Raw genomic sequence first — 18,569 nt, forward strand, 5'->3', positions numbered from 1 at the left:
GCATAGATTTATCTGTATTTAGTACAGTGGTCAGGATGGTACAGAGGTGTGTTGCTGGTTGCGACAGCCAGTGTTGGGAAGGTTACTTTGGAAATGTAATAGGTTACAGATTACAAGTTACCCTGTTTAAAATGTAATAGTAGTGTAACTTTTTCAATTACTTTATTAAAGTAATGTAACTAATTACTTTTGAGTACTTTTTGATTACTTTTCTAAATTTGTGAAAATTAAAGAATAATAAATAAAAGCATATACATCAACTTAAATACAGTTATCTAATAAGCATGTGACGTATTCTGTGTAATAAACTCCTGAAACATTGGTGTTTTTTTTAAACTGCTGTCTCTGTATATGATGATAGTTTTCTCAAAATAAGTAAAATGCACATGAAGTGACACAGAGCAGTTCTAGAAATTATGTTTATGTGCTCGTGTACTCCTATACTGAGGCGGCAGAGGTTAAAACACTGCGAGCTTCAGTAGGCCTTTGTGTAGTAAATGAAACCATGTCTTTGCCATTAATTTACAGGAGGGGCGGACTGGTAAAAAAATTCAGACTGGAAAATTCAAACTCATACAAACAAATTCATGGACAAAACTATTTTATGTATGGACCTGACATAAAAAAAAGGTTTAAATCTTTAATTTGGGGACATGCAAAATAATTAAAAGTTCTCTCCTGAACTGCACCTTCACTTCCATTTTTCTCTTCAGTCTCTTTATTTTGCCCTGTTATCCATCTCTCTCATGACTTTAATACTCAAGATTGAACAAAACTATACTTTACAATACAATACTACAATATCTTTATAGAAAAATCCTAATACTGTACACGAGTCATGTTTTTCCCTTACAAAAAATTACCATGCTTTTATCAGCCTATATAAAAGTAAAATAACCTTGTTTTTTTTTTTTTTTTTGCAAATGGATTTGTATTTATTTTTAAATAAATACATTTGTAAAATAATTTTACATTTTTGGTTATCACAGTTAAATAATAGTAACCATTTTCTCTGGATTTATAGTTAAATATAAGGGTTGTGTTGTTGTCTGTCGTAGCTCCCCCTAAACCTATAAAAAAAAAACATCGGAATTTTTTTCAGCTAAATTACTACTGTAACATTACAACAGATAATAATGATGTCCTTTATACAGTATTTTGAGTGATGACTGATGAGCCTGAACAGTAGTTCTGCTTCTCTGCTCCAGCTGTGCGCTTCCACAGTCCACTCTATTCTCTCTCTCTCTCTCTCTCTCTCCCTCGCATTGATTACTCTGAGTCTGATCCAAACCGTTTGGCGGAGGCGCGGAGAGCGCGCGAGTCATGACTAACAATTCATGATTTATTAGAGATTTAATTATCAAACGGCGGATTCGCAAATGATCGCTTTAGTACATTCGGCAGGCAATTATACAATAATGATATTAAAATAGCGGGCAAAATCGGCTGCCAGGCCACCGGGAATTGTTCCGGTTCTCCCGGTGTCCAGTCCGCGCCTGATTTCCACAGACACGCAGAATGTGCAAGTCATATATTGCATTTTTGGGGCTTTATATTCACAGACACTAGTCGATGTCATGTTTTGATTCAAGTGTACTGACCTACTTTTGATTTAGTCATCCAAAATGTGGCATATTCCGTCCGCGTTAGGCATTTCGTTTTGATGACTGGATTCTACGAACCAGACTGTATTTCCGCATCCCGGAAATTATTAGGGCGGTATGTCTCAGAATAGTCAGTGCAATTTGGGAAAGAAATCAGTTAAATCTGTATGTGGATGTGTGTAAATATTAAAAAAGTAATCCCCTTTGTAATCGTAAAAAATTTCATAAGTAACTGTAATTTAATTACTCATTTTTTCTTAGTAACTGTAACTAATTACAGTTATAATAATTTTGTAATTAAATTACGTAACGCCGTTACATGTAACTAGTTACTCCCCAACACTGGCGACAGCACTGCTGGTCTGCATAGTTTACCAGCAGACTTTAAAATTAAGCGCCAGTGGTTGCATGCATTTGGCCTGGAAGACCGAAAGTTCCCGCCTAGAGCTCGAGTGTGCAAACTGCGTTTTACACGGGATTGCTTCTCCAACGCAATGGAGGAGGAAATGGGCTTCTCCACACAGCTCGCTCTGAAAAGCGACGGGGTGCGGGAGTTAAGACCGCAGTTTGAGCCAGCGGCTGGAATTAATATGAACAGACACCTCGACACCCTCCACTTCAGGTGAAGGTGGGGGAGAAAAGTCCTCTACTTCAAATGATCGCTCTGTTGCAAAGCTACTTGCGTCATTACAGTCACTCTCCATTTTAGCATCTATGACAGCAGCTGTCAATCAATCCGTCACTGCGGGTCTCAGGTTCACGCCGCTCTCGCTCAGCCCCGCCCTAGGTTCGTCCCCCTCTATCTCCGCTGTGATCTGCCCACTTTTCAGCATTTTTCAAATATTGTCAGTGGGTGGAGTCAGGCTCTGAGCAGGGGTTTAGTTACACTTTAAGGAGAATAATATGCGCACAATTTTAGTGTGACGTTTACTTAGGCCTAATTACAGTGGATTTTCATAAGGGTCACTTTATAAATAACCATGTTATCTGTTTTATTTGAGATTAATTATCCGGTTTATATTTTATAAATTAATTTAATATGCAATATGTCTAATTTGCGTGATTTAATATTCGTGACGGACCAATAGGCTATTTATTAGTCTTATATTGATTATGTTATAAGCCACGCCCTGTGATAATAAAAAGCCCCCTCGACGAGACACATAGACAGGGGTAGCTGCAGCCTGGAGCAATGGGCGCGCCGAAAGGTAGGGGCGTGGAAAAAGGTTTCTCATTGGTGAAAGGAGTTTTACTGTGCTGGCCAATCAGCAGTAAATATACATTTACGTAATTTCCTTAGACAAGGTGGCGGCGATAAGACGTTATTCATCGTTTATACGTTTATCTATACTTTATATACCACATGTATATTAAGATAAGTTTGTTACAATACGATCATAATTTTTCCTTTGCGTTATATCTTGCAGCTTTAGTAATTAGTTTATTGTTGTTGACAGACATATGTACAGTGAGACAAAACGATGAGCGCATCGACAGTGAATCCTTCAGAGATGATTGTTTATATCTGCGTCCTTTGTTTCTACCTTTCTGCCAGGTGTCCAACTAATGCAGAGTATATTCAAACTGCCAACACACTGGTTGTTAAAACCCTTTCCAGAGAAATATAGAAAGAAATGACTGTGTAGCTTACATTGTTTTTAAACCATTGATTTATCTCTATCAACATAATCACACACAATATTGTAGTAACAAGATGTTGTAATCTATATTTGCTGGAAAATGACAATCAGTCAAGTTTGTGTTTTAAGCACATCTGACACATCCCTAAACCTGAAATGTAAAACAGAACGTGCTCCACTTGCAGGTTATTGTAGAATATGTAAGCACACTGCCATATGCATAATTTCTTTTTGCACTGTTAATCAATTTTACATTTTCACTTAGTGCAGGTTAATGTAAGGAAGATAATGTACTACAGATATTTAAATCCTTTTTGTATGTACTCCACTTCTTCACTGCCTGACCATCATCTTCATGTTTATGCAGTTCAATGTTTTTATTTTCATTTTTTTCTAAAACACCTTGTTCAGTAAGTATTTAGATGTTTTTCATATCTGTCACGGTCTAAGCATGATCTGTTTCTGTTGTTCTGATGAAGGAAGCTTGTGTTGGGGAGGATTCAATGTCTGTTGAGGCACATGTGAATGTGCTACAAAGTGAGATAGAAAACACACCCAGACACTTTGACTGTCAAAGACCACACCAGGAACATTCTCCTGGAGACTCTGAGAAAGCACAGAAGGAATCTCTGTGGAGGATGTACTCAAAAAATACACATACTTATGGACACCTGCTGGAGAGAGTATATTAAAAAAAAAACATCAACTGTAAAATATCTTATTTCAAATATTTTCAGGTATTTTATTCTTCTGTACCTTTTTAGCCCATTTGTTAAAAATGTAAAGCAATAGTTTTAGAAAACAATGTAAGATTTATCAGTCTATACAAGAACATGAAATGCATCGTATTGTAGGGCTGGACGATTAATCGAAAAGTAATCGAAACCGAAAATCAGAACCTCTAACCGATGTAATTTTCCCATGTCGGTTATTTCGGTTTTTTAATCCTGTTAATACTTCACCCTTAAAAGCATACTAGCGCGTGTGTAGCCCATAGCCACATGACTCTGCCCCGTCCAGTCAGTGGCATAAAAGCAAAACACGGAGGTGAACGCCGGTTCAACACATAGTGATGGCCTTGCGTCTTCACTAAACTTAGTCAGTTGTATTTGTTTTATGGTTTGGACATTCAAGCGATTAGATGATCGGATATGTATTATTATATTCACACGGCTTCATCCGCACAGCTTTCAGAAGGGGGACGAGCTCGACAAGCAGTAGCACTTCTGTCCATCATTCACCTCGTGCATACGCTGTTGACAGCCGCGCACCCCGTCCGCGTGCAGGCACTTTTTGAGACCGCGTGGACGGATGCGTGGCTGTCCGCGAGACCTCTTGATGACGAATGTGGAGAAGATATTGTTTACGTCAAAACTGAAACCAAGCCATTCACACAGAACGCATATTTCACGCATTTTCTAGAGAGGGACGTCTTCTATTACCCTTGCACTCGCGTCTCACACAACAGAGTCGCATGTTTAGAAAGCCATGTAAAATTAAGGTGGGTTCAGTTTTTCTCAAAAACATATCTTGAGACTTTATGGTGGGTTTTCCCCATCCTACTGCATCTCATGTTTAAATGAAAAATGTACTCTGTGTTATTGGCTTTCACCCCTTTGAATTAAAATATGCATGCACACATGGTGCTGTTTTGTTTAGTTCTTTAAGCTACTTAATTATAATTGGTTTATAAACATTATTTTAAATATTATGCACTTTTTTCACAGTCAGATTTTCTTATGCTTTGAATAAACGTGCATTAGTAATATTTTTTTATTTATTTATCTTTTTATTTATTTATCTTTATCTGATCTTTATTTATCTCTTACACCGAGCAATAATCTGTAAGAAATGTTACGAACATAGATAAAATAACTGCTGATAGTGAGCTATGATGTCAGATCGCTCTTTCAATAGGAAAAAATATCTCACCTTTAATAGTCAATCATATTTACAGTACAAACCTTGTCAGTCAACTATAAGGGCAAAAAAAAATTCATTAATCATAATCGAGGTAAAATGTTCAATTAATTGAGGTTTTGATTTTAGGCCATAATCGTCCCGCCCTATCGTATTGTGAACCTTATACATTAGCTTCTGATTGTTTCTGCAGTTCTGCAGTGTAGCTACACCGTCTGAGCCAAAGAGGATGCAACGGAATCTGATGAATCTGAAAAGTGTTTTCTTTTTTTTCCCTCGTTATTATTATTATTATTGTTGTTGTTGTTATTCTTTTTATTTATTTATTTTATGAAAGGGGGACCCGGCTACACCTTTCCTACCATACACCTGATGGATACTGACTGTAAAATGTCAATCATAGTTCGAGGGCTCAGTGTGGTGACAGAAGATGGAATAGATGTGTGTCAGTGCACCAGCCTTTGATGAAGCCTTAATAACAGCCTTGTGGATGTATTTTGCTTTCAACATTGCATATCCACCACACCTGAGAAAGACACTGACTTTCCTTCAGAGGCACATTGTCAACATTAGAAGATGGAGACAAGTACTGTGAGTAACTTTACTCTGAATGATTTGCCTCTTGTATTAGATCCTCATGCCTTGACTGTACCATTGCCCAAAGTGCACTCGAAGGACATTCACTCTTGTGAAGTTAACCCAACATGTTGGAGTGGTATATGCACATTAACCAAATAGCTTGCTCTATTCTTTTTCTATTCTATCTGTTTTCTTTTTATTTATTATATTATTTAAAAGCCCTTGCTACGTGTACTGTGTTAAGCTAACTGAGACTTGTTATAGCTCTTATATATCATTGCTCTTTTTGTTGTTTTTGATTGCTTCCACTTTGTCCTCATTTGTAAGTCAATTTGAATAAAAGCGTCCGCTAAATGAATAAATGTAAATATTAGTATAACCTGTGGTACAGATGAGTGCCAGTCAACTTTTTTCTGATTCCATTCTTTTAGAAACCATGCACAGGAAGCATATTTACTTTTGGTACTCAGTGAAGAGTCAGTAGTACAGTTGTATTATAATATAATGTAGAAGGGTCTGGCTGCAGACTTGCACTCTCAGACACTTGCGCTTCTTTTTTTATTGGATATTTTATTCTACTTATTGGTTACTTCTTTTTTGAATCTCTCAACATTTTTCTCTTGTGTAGGTATGGTGTAGGTATTGTGTAGGTAGGAGTGGAGTTGGAGCTCAGCAGATGTGTGATGGCTGTAGATACTGTGGTCTTGGAAAGAAGGGCATCTTCACAGCTTTCTATTCAGACAAAGAGTTTGCTGGATTCTGTTCTATGGACTGCTACTACAGAATGAATGAATTAATTAATGAATGAGTGGTTTATTTATAATTATATCTATCTATCTATCTATCTATCTATCTATCTATCTATCTATCTATCTATCTATCTATCTATCTATCTATCTATCTATCTATCTATCCATCTATCTATCTATCTTTTTACTTGAATTGGTGACTGAAACTGAAAGCTAAATAAATGTTTTAGTGGATAAAGCTGTGTCTGTTTGCTTAATTGGTTAATGTCACTTAAAACAAGGTTACTAAACTCTTTTGACTAACTTTTAAATTTGATAATTTAATGGTTTTGTCATATTTCTTTTTTTTCTATCACAGGCAAAACCTAGTTTTCTAGTGTAACACTTTACAATAAAGTTTCTTTTGTTGACTGATGTATTAACTAACATTAACTATGAGCAATACATTTGATACAGTATTTATTAAACTTTGTTAGTTAGTAAAAATACAGCTGTACGTTGTTTGTTCTTGTTAGTTCACTAATGTTAACAAATACAGCTGACTTTAAATGACTTTAACTTAAGAACAGCAAGTGCGACTAACCGTGTTAAGAGACGTTTCTATTCTCAAAAATAATTGTAATCTGTTTTTGATTATTGATAAACTAAGACCTAAACGTGCGGTGGTGATTACGTCAGTAAGCCGTTTTGAAGGTACTTTCGAAAGTAATTTAAAAGAATATTATTTACATCATTAACGCTGTTTTTACATTGGATGAATTTCAATTGGTTTTAAAGGATTATGTGTTTAATTTATCGCTTTCTATTCATCTATAGGCCAATAGCGATTTTAAGAGTATGGCTCGCCTTTAGGCGGAACAGCCAGTTTTCGCTAAACCTTTTGCCACGCCCCTACCTTTCTTTCCACCAATGAGAAACATTTGGCACGCCCACATTTTGCCACGCCCATTGCTCCAGGCTTCAGTTACCCCTACTTGCCCTCGACGCCTCCGTCGGTCAGTGAGCTTCACTCGCTGCTCGTCTTGATGAAACATCTCACGGAATAAAGTCCACACTCTTGAGGTCTTCTTTTGGAGAGCTGCACAATGCGACGGACCCAGTAACGATTCCCTGTCCAACAAAGCCACGTTAATTCACTCGTGTTGACGGTTTCTGTACAATGTGGGCGTGAAGAGAAGGACCGTCACGAGCGCGCGAGTCTCGAGGTGGATACCGTCAAGTTTATACAGTAACAACTCATTGGAGTATCCAAGCTCTTCAAGGTGAGGCGCATTCTGTACAGTCACATATGAAACATTCTGGTGGATTTGATAGGTATTTGCATTATTAATTCAAATGGGCTAAGTTTCAATGTATGAGCTGAGAATTTAAAGTTTAGAGTGCACCGTGGATTCATCAAGACATGTTCTGTATTGTAATCCTGCTTCTGTGCTAGATGCAGTAGATATTCTTACAGGTTAGTTATTTAATAAATTAAGAAAAAATATATATATGCTCAAAAGTGAATTTTAAACACAGAAAGCATATTAAATGCAATTAAAGTATATGTTTTAATGTTTCAAATAACATTTGTGAAACAAAAATTTCTAAATAGAGGTGAAAAAAATGTTACGTTGTCATTAAGCATAACAGATGTGGTTATATGTAAAAATTACTCAGAATACTTAGTGTTACCTATACTCTTAACATATATATATATATATATATATATATATATATATATATATATATATATATATATATAAGAGAAAGTGATCATACTAAACCTAGTGGTTTAAAGGTTAAATATTTAAGAGTTACAATTAATTATTATTATTTATTATTATTTTTGGAGGCTGCACTGTGAGTCTTTTTAGTGATTGTTCTTCGCCTGACAAGATTTTTTGGTATTCTTAAACTAAGTGGCATTGTAGTGGAAATCATATAAAAATAATAAATATGCAGTTTTAAGTACAGTTTAATCTGGACCTTGTCTGCTTGTTGAGGTTTTTTTTATTGCTTGCTTATGGAACATATTAACTGTTTTATCACAAGACCTCATATTGGGGATTTAGTTGCGTACAATGTTAAATGAGACATTTTTTATATCCAAGCCTTACTTAAATATCGAAAAACGTGATGAATCATGAACTTTATCAGTGTTAAGTCTTTATATATATTGTATATCTTAATGTTTACCGATATCTTTGCATCGCTGTGTAGTTAAGGATGCATTTGATGACTTGTTTATTTGGTTGCACAGCCAACAAATATTAATTTATCTGAGGTACTGAGTTTAGGAACCACTGTTTTAAACTGAGCCATGTGCACTGTGACAGCTGTACTGTTACATCTGTTACAGAAAGAATTGTACATCACATATAGTGTGTCATACATGATCATGCAGGGTTAGATTAAGTTCACACCGCTGGTTTTCTCATTCACCTCTTGCAGCCGTAGCTATGGTGAACAGTCAGGTTGCAGGCGGCGCATGCACGTCCAGGTCGTGCGCAGGCTGTGGGGGTCACATCGCTGACCGTTTCCTGCTCTTCTCCATGGAGCGCTACTGGCACATGCGCTGCCTCAAGTGCTCGTGCTGTCAGGCTCAGCTGGGAGAGATCGGGACCACCTGCTACAGCAAAGGAGGCATGATCCTCTGCAGAACAGACTACATCAGGTCAGACGCACGCTCCAACACCAAAGACATAGAGACATTTAGATGTGTTGTGAGAAACAGTATTTCTGTTTGACCTCTCTTAGCTCAGAGGTCATGACCTTCTCAACCACATCTAGTAATTAATCAAATTAACATAATCTGTTGAACTGATCTTTAACTCATTGTAGTAAAACTCTTTAATTCATTTTAATCACTAAAATGGGAAAAAAAAAATAAAAAAGGGGAAAAAAGTAGTCTAAACCCTCTTACTCTCATTTTTTCCCCTTTACTAATAATAATAATTACTAAAATTGTGTCACCCAGAGAGTAACATCATTGGGCTTTTTCTAAAATATTGCATTGAGCATAACCTTTCCACCCTGTTACCCAAGTTTTTGTGAACAGACATGTTTTTGTTTTTTAATTTAGGATCAGTTAAATGTGATTTATAAGTTTATAAGTTACTACAAATCAGCATTTGGTCTCAGACTAGCTGTTAGTATGGTTTGACTCAACCTAAATTTTCAACCCTGTTACTTGTTACCCTGTTTCCATTTTAGCATTTTTTTAAATTGGACAAGTCTTTTTGATTGTATTTCCTGCTAAAATGTTATGCATTTTAATGTTTATAGCTGAAAACACACAAAAAGCAAGATTTTATTTTAGTAACAGGGTTGAAAATATAGAAAACCACATATAAAATAATCAGAACATACAAACATTTTTGTATATTTTGTTTGACATCTTAATTTTTACCGCACTAATATAACTTCTACACACTTAATTTCACTAATCAAGTGCTGTTTGGTGTCATTTATATATTTTAAGAAATCATTTAATTGCTCAACGAACCATATATTGTATAGACTAAACTGTATTTCGTTGTTCCTAAACAATGACAATAAAGCTCCATTCTATTCTATTCTAAAATGCAGGAGCAAATTACAAATGGAAAAACTCATCTTACGCTCTTAAAATACCATGCATGACGTGAGTTAGATTTTAACAACTAGTAATGAGTGTGAAAAAGGCTTTTAACTCTAAGAGCCATGTTTTTTCACCTCCACGTTTAGTAGTGACCACATCCGAAATCTTAATTATTATAACAAAGACGCAAGTCGATAATGAGATTGTTTGAGGCAAGAGTCTCCACAGTCATTTGCAATTCAAATAGCCTAGTCAAAGTTGTCTGAAGCTGTAGCTCTTGTGTTGATTTGCATTGGGTGCTGATGATCTCTGCAGATGCATTCTCACACGCTCCCACATAGAACATCAGAGACGCTGCATGCTGTCTTAGATGCATCACACGGCATCATTTAATGCTAAGCCTTTTGTGTCAACCTTGTTCATAGCTGTTCTCCTGCAGTACAGCAAAACTAGGTTGTACAACATATTTCTTCTACTATATTTGTGTTCTCTGTGCTTTCCAGGTTGTTTGGGCACACGGGGGCTTGCAGTGCATGTGGTCAGTCCATTCCTGCCAGTGAAATGGTCATGCGGGCACAGGGCAACGTCTACCACCTCAAGGTTGGTTATGTGAAGCACAAATAAGTCAGCATTGTAAAAGTTCACCCAAATAAAACTCACCATGATGTATTTCCAAACCTGTATTAAAAAAGTAATTTGCTTAACTTTGTGTCTTTCCAAACCTGTATGACTGACTTTCTTCTTGAAACACAAAAAGATGTCTTGAAGAATGTTTTTGTCCATACAATAAAAATCGATCCAAAATGGCACTGGACACCTTTGAGTTTCATTTGTTCGGACAAAGAGAGAAATTTTCAAAACATCATCTTTATAGTCCACAGAAGAAACAAAGTCATAGTTTTTTGGCTGTGCTTCCCTTTAACTTGAGTGCTTTATTTAATGGGTTTCTAAATAGCAGAGGTTCATTAGAGCTGAAATAAACATGTGAATCATTATTTATTTAATTTTTGTATTACTGTATGGTACATTTATTTCTCTGGGACATGTCTAGATATCTTACAGCTTACCTACCTTGGTTGCATGAGGATTAACACATAAAAAAATAATTTTAAACACTGAGATGAGGCAGTTAGTTCAGGCTAACCCTGACTAGCAGCTCTGCATACTTTAATAAAACACATGGCTAATAATGCAGCACTTACAACACACCGCAGGGTCAGATTTTCTTGATTCTCTCTTTTCTGTTCCAGTGCTTCTCTTGTGCAACGTGCAGAAACCAGTTGGTCCCCGGTGACCGATTCCACTATGTGAACGGCACCATATTTTGTGAACACGACCGGCCAGGAGCTGCACATCTTAATTGTCACCTCCAGAGCAACCCAGTGCTCCCCGACCAGAAAGTGAGTTTTACTCTTTATTTTACTCTTTAAGGTCATATTTTCATACTTTCAGTCGGTCACTCTCGACCCCACATCGGTGACCGACGAATATGGGATATCGCTTCGATAGACCAATCTACTTCGAGTGTAAACTAAATGAGCCAATGCACATTGGCATGCAATTATTGCATCCAGCTGCCGCTGATCACTGCGTGAGTATAAAAAGGCAGCAGGTGCAATGCATTCCAGCTTTTTGCTTCGGAGCCGAGCGTTAGTATCGCTCTGCTCAACTGTGTCTGCTGTGAACTACGAGTTCAGCACGCTCTCGGAAGCTTCGTGTGTTGGCGAGATGGCGCTTCAGCGGTCGTCGTTCCTGTGTCGAGTGCCTATGTGGCTTGCGGGGAAGCTGCTTCCACCTTACACGCTATGGCGTTACTGCAGGTGCACCAGGCTAAAGCACTGAAGGACCTGCACGAGGGTGGTCACGATCCAGCGCTTCTGGAAGAACTCCGAACCGCTACTGACCTTGCGCTTCGAGCGGCGAAGGTCACCGCGAGTTCGCTGGGTCCTGCGATGTCCACATTAGTGGTCCAGGAGCGCCATCTCTGGCTGGGTCTGGCAGACATGAGTGACACCGACAAGGTCCAGTTTCTCAATGCCCCTGTGTCCCAGACCGGCCTCTTCGGCAATACAGTCGAGAACCTCGCCTCCACCCGCCCGCCGGCCGCAGTGCCCCAGCCTGCTCGTCGCCGAGGGCAGCCCCCTGCATCCACCCCCGGGTGGAGGTAGCAGCTGCCCGCCGGGGCAGGATGTGTCGGATCGCCTCAGTCTGCTTCTGGGCAGCCGAGACTTGGAGGAGGGCCAGGCGGAGAATCTCCTGGTCAGGCGCCTGGTCAGCGCTACCCAGCCCGTCTCGCTGGCTTCTGCGATATTCGGCGGTCACCGACGTGGCGTCGAGAGTGACCGACTGAAAGGGAACGTCTCGGTTACGTATGGTAACCCTCGTTCCCTGAAGGAGGGAATGGAGACGCCACGTCCCTTCACCATGGTTGCTGTACCGCCGCTGAGCTGCCGGGTCCCCGGCTCGGCTCCTCAGCGAAAAACTGGAATGCATTGCACCTGCTGCCTTCTTATACTCACGCAGTGATCAGCGGCAGCTGGATGCAATAATTGCATTCCAATGTGCATTGGCTCGTTTAGTTTACACTCGAAGTAGATTGGTCTATCGAAGCGATATCCCATATTCGTCGGTCACCGACGTGGCGTCTCCGTTCCCTCCTTCAGGGAACGAGGGTTACCATACGTAACCGAGACGTTTTCAAAGAGCATACACATGTAGTTTAACCACTCTTGTGTCTTGTAGGTTTGCTGAAGGACTCCCCGTCTTCTTCGCCTCTTCCTGTTCTCCTCTCTCTGTTTACCCTCCAGTGTCCTGCTCAGCACAGCTCTTCGCTGACATCCTCCAGACACTCCTCCTTTGATGCACTTATGTTTTTACAGAATTAAATGGAAAAAGTGTGAGAACGAGTCTGTAATGGAAACATCTTTATATCTGACTTCATATCAAACTGTGGTGGATTCTGCAGTATCTCTCATTGTGGCTTTCTCACCCCCTGAAAACAGAAGTGACTTCTATTTTCTCACAGGATATCCTGCCTCTCTCACATCTAACCTCAGAGAGAAGGCTTCATCTGAAAGCAATGTATGCTTTTTCAAGTCAAGATGAAACTGCGTTCAAAACTTGAAAAGTGGCCATTATATAAGAGAGACTGGTGATGTCAAGCAAAAAGGGTGAAAGTTATTAAATTTTTATGATTATTTTAGTTTAATGTGCACTGATAAATCACGCACTAAAGGTGCGGTCACAATGAATTTCAGCAGTTTTGCTGTAAAAGAATATTGTCTGTTGTCAATACTGTAGTAGTGCATTAAGCACAGCTCACACTTGAATCACTTTCAAACCATTTCCAATTGCGGTGAATTTGCATGACCAGTTTGAATATGAGCAACATTTGTGTAGAAACAATTTCAACCTCATGCGAAAATGTGTCCTATTGACTCTTTGCAAAGAGCTTGATTCACCGGCGATCTGACCAATCATAACGCAGAATCTGTCATCTTGTCTGACAAACAGATCAGACAGGGCTGCATTTCCCAAAAGCATCGTAAGCTTAAGTACATCGGAGACCCATTGAAAACATGATGCTTCTGGGAATCGCAGCCCAGGAGAGTAGATTAACTTTGGTGGACTCAAACTTATATAATGATGTGTATTGAAGTCTTTCCACGGTTGAAATAAAATACGTTCTGATGTTCATTCATGTTTATTTCATGCTTTTAAGAAATATGAAAAGCTGCTTGAACTGAGGCAATACAGTGATCTCTCGCGACAAATTAAAGAGACACAAAATGGTATTTATATTTTTAATTTCTTTAAAAAATGACAAAATTTGAAAGCTGAGACCTTGTCTCATACCAGAAGTAACCTGCTCTGTCTTGTCTGTCAGTGCGATGTCAGTTTTCTCCTTGTTTTTTGAGTGGGCCGGACATAGCAACAGAAACTAAGGTGGGTGGGTTTTTGTGAAGGGTCAGATGCCAAACAACTGGATTTCGCCCTTAAATTTGCACCAAAAAGTGCATTTTGAAAGTAAATGGGGTCTGTTTTGATTTCACATTGATTAACATCAACAACAGAATATCTTCGTACATCTTTTGGACATCGTTCAGGGTGTAGAATTGTAAATATTTTGTATACCAGTAATCTCTGTAACGGTTGAATCATCTGCTCAACATGTGATGTCTATTTAAGGTGCAATTATCCAATAAATGGGAAATACAACAATCCAGCTGCCAAGAATGAATTTGTTGTCCCTTTTTACCATCCAGATTTCACTGTTGGTTGTTTATTACTGTTTTTCTGCTAGTTATTAGCTTTGCTCTCAGCGGTGCAAACCTGATTACCCAAAGGGTTAGTATGAATAGGGCTTGAGCTCGGACCATTACAGAAGCAATTAAATGTGAGCGTGGAGCGTGTAAGTTCATTGTGAGTGCCGTATCTGTGCTGCTGTTGCACTGGGGAGGCTGAACTCTGCTCTGATCCCGTGTTTGAATTTAATAGGGACTAATCTGCCTCATAGTTAATTAAGAGGCAGTCGCTCCTTTCCGTTTGGTGCCTCAAAACAATCACACATGTTAAATGTTTACCATGTTGCAATTAAAGTACACAACACAACTTTTCACCCCCTTTTCCTTCCCACAACCTCCTGCCCTTGAGTAAGCCGCCTCTAAACTAGTGGAAAATTGCTCTTCTTTTACTTTAGAGACAAATATATATATTCTTATTTTGTATGTATATTTGTTTTAAGAGAAAACCTACTCTGCATTAATTTCTTGTTTTATATGCATTAATTTAATGTCTTATACATGGCTGCAAAAAGCACCATGAAATTCATAAGGACTTGTAGGAAAGATGTATCCTCACATCTTCTCTTTAAATTAGCTCCAAAATGGCACCTTAATACGCTTAGTTATAAAAAAAGCATCCCTGATGTCGGTGTAGGTGCTGATACTGCATCAATTATTTATTTCACATTCGATTGAAAAGCATCAGGCAAATTCATTAACGTATGCAAATGATCACAATTGCAATTATCCTCATATCTTGATAAGTAAGGAAATCAAAACCTCGGCACAATTTGAATCCCACCGTGCCTCAACTTACACTCTGCATTCAAACCAATCAAGCTTCATCTGCATATTCCTAATTAACCACGCATATTCACATGCCAATTAGAAGGATAGAGGGGCAGAAAAAAAGCCTCTTAGTTAATAGGCATTATCCTCTATCAGAAAAAGTTTGCAGGTGTATGAATTGCTATGCTGCTTCTGTCATGGAAAAAGTGTTTATACTCCCTAATTAATCATATTAACACATGCAAATGTGTATAATTGCCTGAGTTTCCATTCCTCACGCTGTGAAAAAGTGGAAAAAGAGAAGAGTGTGGATATTTTTTACCAGCTAACAACTAAGAACATTTACAAACGCTTTGTTTTCCTGTCACAATTTATCACACGGCCACTGTCTTCCATTTGAAAACATTCATTATTCAGCCTTTTCACCACTTTCCGATGCTTCCTGTAATTTCGCTAAATACAGCATGCCCTCAAACATGTTTTTTTTTTTTTTTATCCTAGAGCAACATTCTGTCAACCATTAAGATTTTGAGGTTAGGGAATGAGGTAAGATGCTTTTTATATATCACACTTATATCATCAATATATTTCCTGTTCATTTAAGTTAAGGGTTTTGGATAGAGCACAAGTATTATGAACCACTGCAGGTTTAAAAAATTGCTTTAGGGACCACAGAGATTTCATGGTATAATAATGGCATAATTATAAATAATCATCATCAGTGCTGGGTAATAAAGGATTACATGTAATCTAGTTATGTAATCAGATCACAAAAATTAAGTACTTATATTATTATAGATTTTTTTATAAATGCAATCAGACTACAGTTAGGCTTTTTGATTACATATATTTAACACAACAGCATTACTCAATTTATTGATTCTCCTTCTTTTTTCTTTCTAAAGTAGCCCACGACTTATATATTTTCTTTCTCTTTCTATTTTAATATCAATATGGTGTTTAAGATTATACCATTTAAATCAACGCGATTAATGAGTTAGGTCAAAAGTGATCTAAAAGTCTGATTACATTACCTAAAATGTGTAATGTATTGGATCACATTATGGGATTTCGGCAACCATACAACCATAGTATAGAGAAGACAGGAAAGTACACCATGAGTATCAACACTCATCTTGTTAGCTTGTTTAGCCATTGTGCTACACTAACATCTTGATACCATGCTAAGTTCAAGAGCACAAAGGCTCAAGCTGCGTTCCAATTCACAGGCTCCCTATACAACGTCCACGGCTCCCCATTCAGTGAGTAAGGGATATCTGCTTAAGTTCACTTCAGTTTGACAGAATTTATTCAACACTGTAACATCATCAAACACATGAGGAAACTTGAGTCGAACCTATTAGAGAAGTTTAAGTAGATATAATGACACAAAACTTTTGTAAATTAATAATACACGATCTGTCTCTGAGCAATATGTGTGTGTTTTTGTGTGTGTGTGTGTGTGTGTGTGTGTGTGTGTGTGTGTGTGTGTGTATAATACACCTGTGTGTATTTATATAATGGTATTATTTTCTATAAATTGTCTTATTTATGATGTCTGATGTTTCAATGTAACAATCACTTCTCTCACATACTTCTTACCCATGAACATCCGTGTGCAAAACACACCTGTTACATTTATAATACTGGAGCATCGACTTATTTTCCCATCCTTTCTTTTATTCAGACATATTCTTATATTAAATACTGGAGTGATGTGCAATGAGTGGTTAAATTTCACTATCCAATTCCTGCGAAGTGATGTATCAGTGTTCCCTTATTCCCTATGCCCTTCATAGTGACCTTTGAACTCAACACAGAGCACACTTTTGGAACAGATGTGAGGCAAGTTCTTTTTAAAATATAATACTTACTCTAGCAATAGGACTACGTGATTTTTGACTTATGTGAACATCACCACAGCTCCAACAAATCTTATAGCATCCACTTTTTTTTAACCCTTTCTCCTTTAATCGTTAATGACAATGTAAAGATGACAGGAATTATGTGTAAACATGAAATGATATGGGCTCATATTTGCATTTCCGTCATTAACATGTCAGAAAATATATGCTAAATGCTTTTGATAGCAATTGCAAATGGCTACACAGGACATTACATAGCCTAAATATGTCAGATTGTACCCACCAACACACATTGGCAACAAATCTTATGTCATTAATTTTGTGACTCTTTCAACTTAATTTGTTATTAATAGCATGTAGAGGATGAGAAATGATGCAAAAATAGGAATTGATTGGAAAAATTCACATCCACTGTATAAACAGTAGGCCAACCTGTGATTTAGCATCCCACTGTTCCCTTGACTAAAACCCATTAGGATATTTCCACTGGCTTTTGGATTTATTGCAAGAAAAGAAGCTCCGCAAACAACAACGATTTAGGATTCTTACACATTTTGTTCAATAAGTTAATCAAAAACATAACTTACATGAGTTCTGAAGCCTATACCATAATCAGAAGTAAAAATCTATAGTTATCATGTATTAGCATGCAAGCTAATCTCACACCGCATGCGCCTCATAGCACAATGTTCAGCCATAGCCTTCCCAAACCTCAGCGCATTCTCTTTTTTGGACTTTCTGCCACTTTATTGATATTGATAGTGTAGACAGGACAGAAAATGATGCAGAATTGCAAACTGACATGAGCTGCACTCAAACTCTCGTCATTAGCCTCATAGCATTGTTGGAACATGCATGCTAACCGCTAAGCCTCTCAGTAGAGGTCTGCATGATTTTGATCATTTTTTAGTCCCCCTCCTACTTAAAACAAGTCATATTTCTTTCTGCCCATAAGTTTTACATGTACACCACTAGTATTTTGTTTTTGTCATGTCTATTGCTAGTCAAAACCAGGGAACAGGAATGGAGGTGAGCTGAACTCAAATGCCCACTGAAGCTCTGGCAGATCCATCTCACCGAGTCTCAACGTTTTGACAAAACGCTCACATCAGGCTCTCTGCTTTGTGATCCTACGCGTAATATATCAACTCATTAGACTTTCATATCACAGGAGGGTGGGGTCGGTTCAGATCGCTTTCTAGAACATGTCTCCTCAGTGTTATCTAGTAATGAGCCACTTGTGCAGTGAATCAGTAGGGCCTCAGTGACAGAGAGACAGACTTGACAACTGTGAACTTCCCAGAGCAGAGAATGTCAGAGAAGGAGAGAGGCAGGGTGAAAAAAGCAGAATCCTCGCCCAATCAGAGCGCTTTGAATAATTAAGGCGATCTGCTTAATTAGCTCAATTACGTTAATTTGACCACGGAACATGGCCATATGGTGAAAGGAAACAAAAGAGGGGGGAACTAATTAAAAGTAAAATAATGAGGATTTTAATTAAGCTTTTCCCCAGACGTCAGTTAGAGGGGATCTGGTGCAGGAGAGAGTAATTAAAGTAGTGTAGCGCTGGCAACATTT

At 38.1% G+C, this 18,569-nt stretch overlaps 1 protein-coding gene across 1 annotated transcript; it reads left to right on the top strand.

The window, feature by feature from the left end:
- The first annotated feature begins 7,478 nt into the window (after positions 1-7,478).
- LOC132097465 (LIM domain transcription factor LMO4-like) lies at positions 7,479-12,861 on the top strand. The gene is made up of 5 exons (XM_059503186.1): positions 7,479-7,754; positions 8,926-9,148; positions 10,558-10,654; positions 11,305-11,454; positions 12,797-12,861. The coding sequence occupies exons 2-5, from the start codon at positions 8,934-8,936 to the stop codon at positions 12,803-12,805; spliced, it is 471 nt and encodes a 156-aa protein (XP_059359169.1). The 5' UTR covers positions 7,479-7,754; positions 8,926-8,933; the 3' UTR covers positions 12,806-12,861.
- The last annotated feature ends 5,708 nt before the right edge of the window (positions 12,862-18,569 follow it).

Source organism: Carassius carassius, chromosome 21, assembly GCF_963082965.1.
Source record: "Carassius carassius chromosome 21, fCarCar2.1, whole genome shotgun sequence".
Classification (NCBI taxonomy): domain Eukaryota; kingdom Metazoa; phylum Chordata; class Actinopteri; order Cypriniformes; family Cyprinidae; genus Carassius; species Carassius carassius.

Bases quoted from the DNA above. Each gene is read 5' to 3' on its own strand.
- LOC132097465 (XM_059503186.1), top strand. From the start codon at position 8,934: ATGGTGAACAGTCAGGTTGCAGGCGGCGCATGCACGTCCAGGTCGTGC. The intron at 9,149-10,557 runs GTCAGACGCACG...TGTGCTTTCCAG, and splicing joins TGCAGAACAGACTACATCAG to GTTGTTTGGGCACACGGGGG. The intron at 10,655-11,304 runs GTTGGTTATGTG...TTTCTGTTCCAG, and splicing joins GCAACGTCTACCACCTCAAG to TGCTTCTCTTGTGCAACGTG.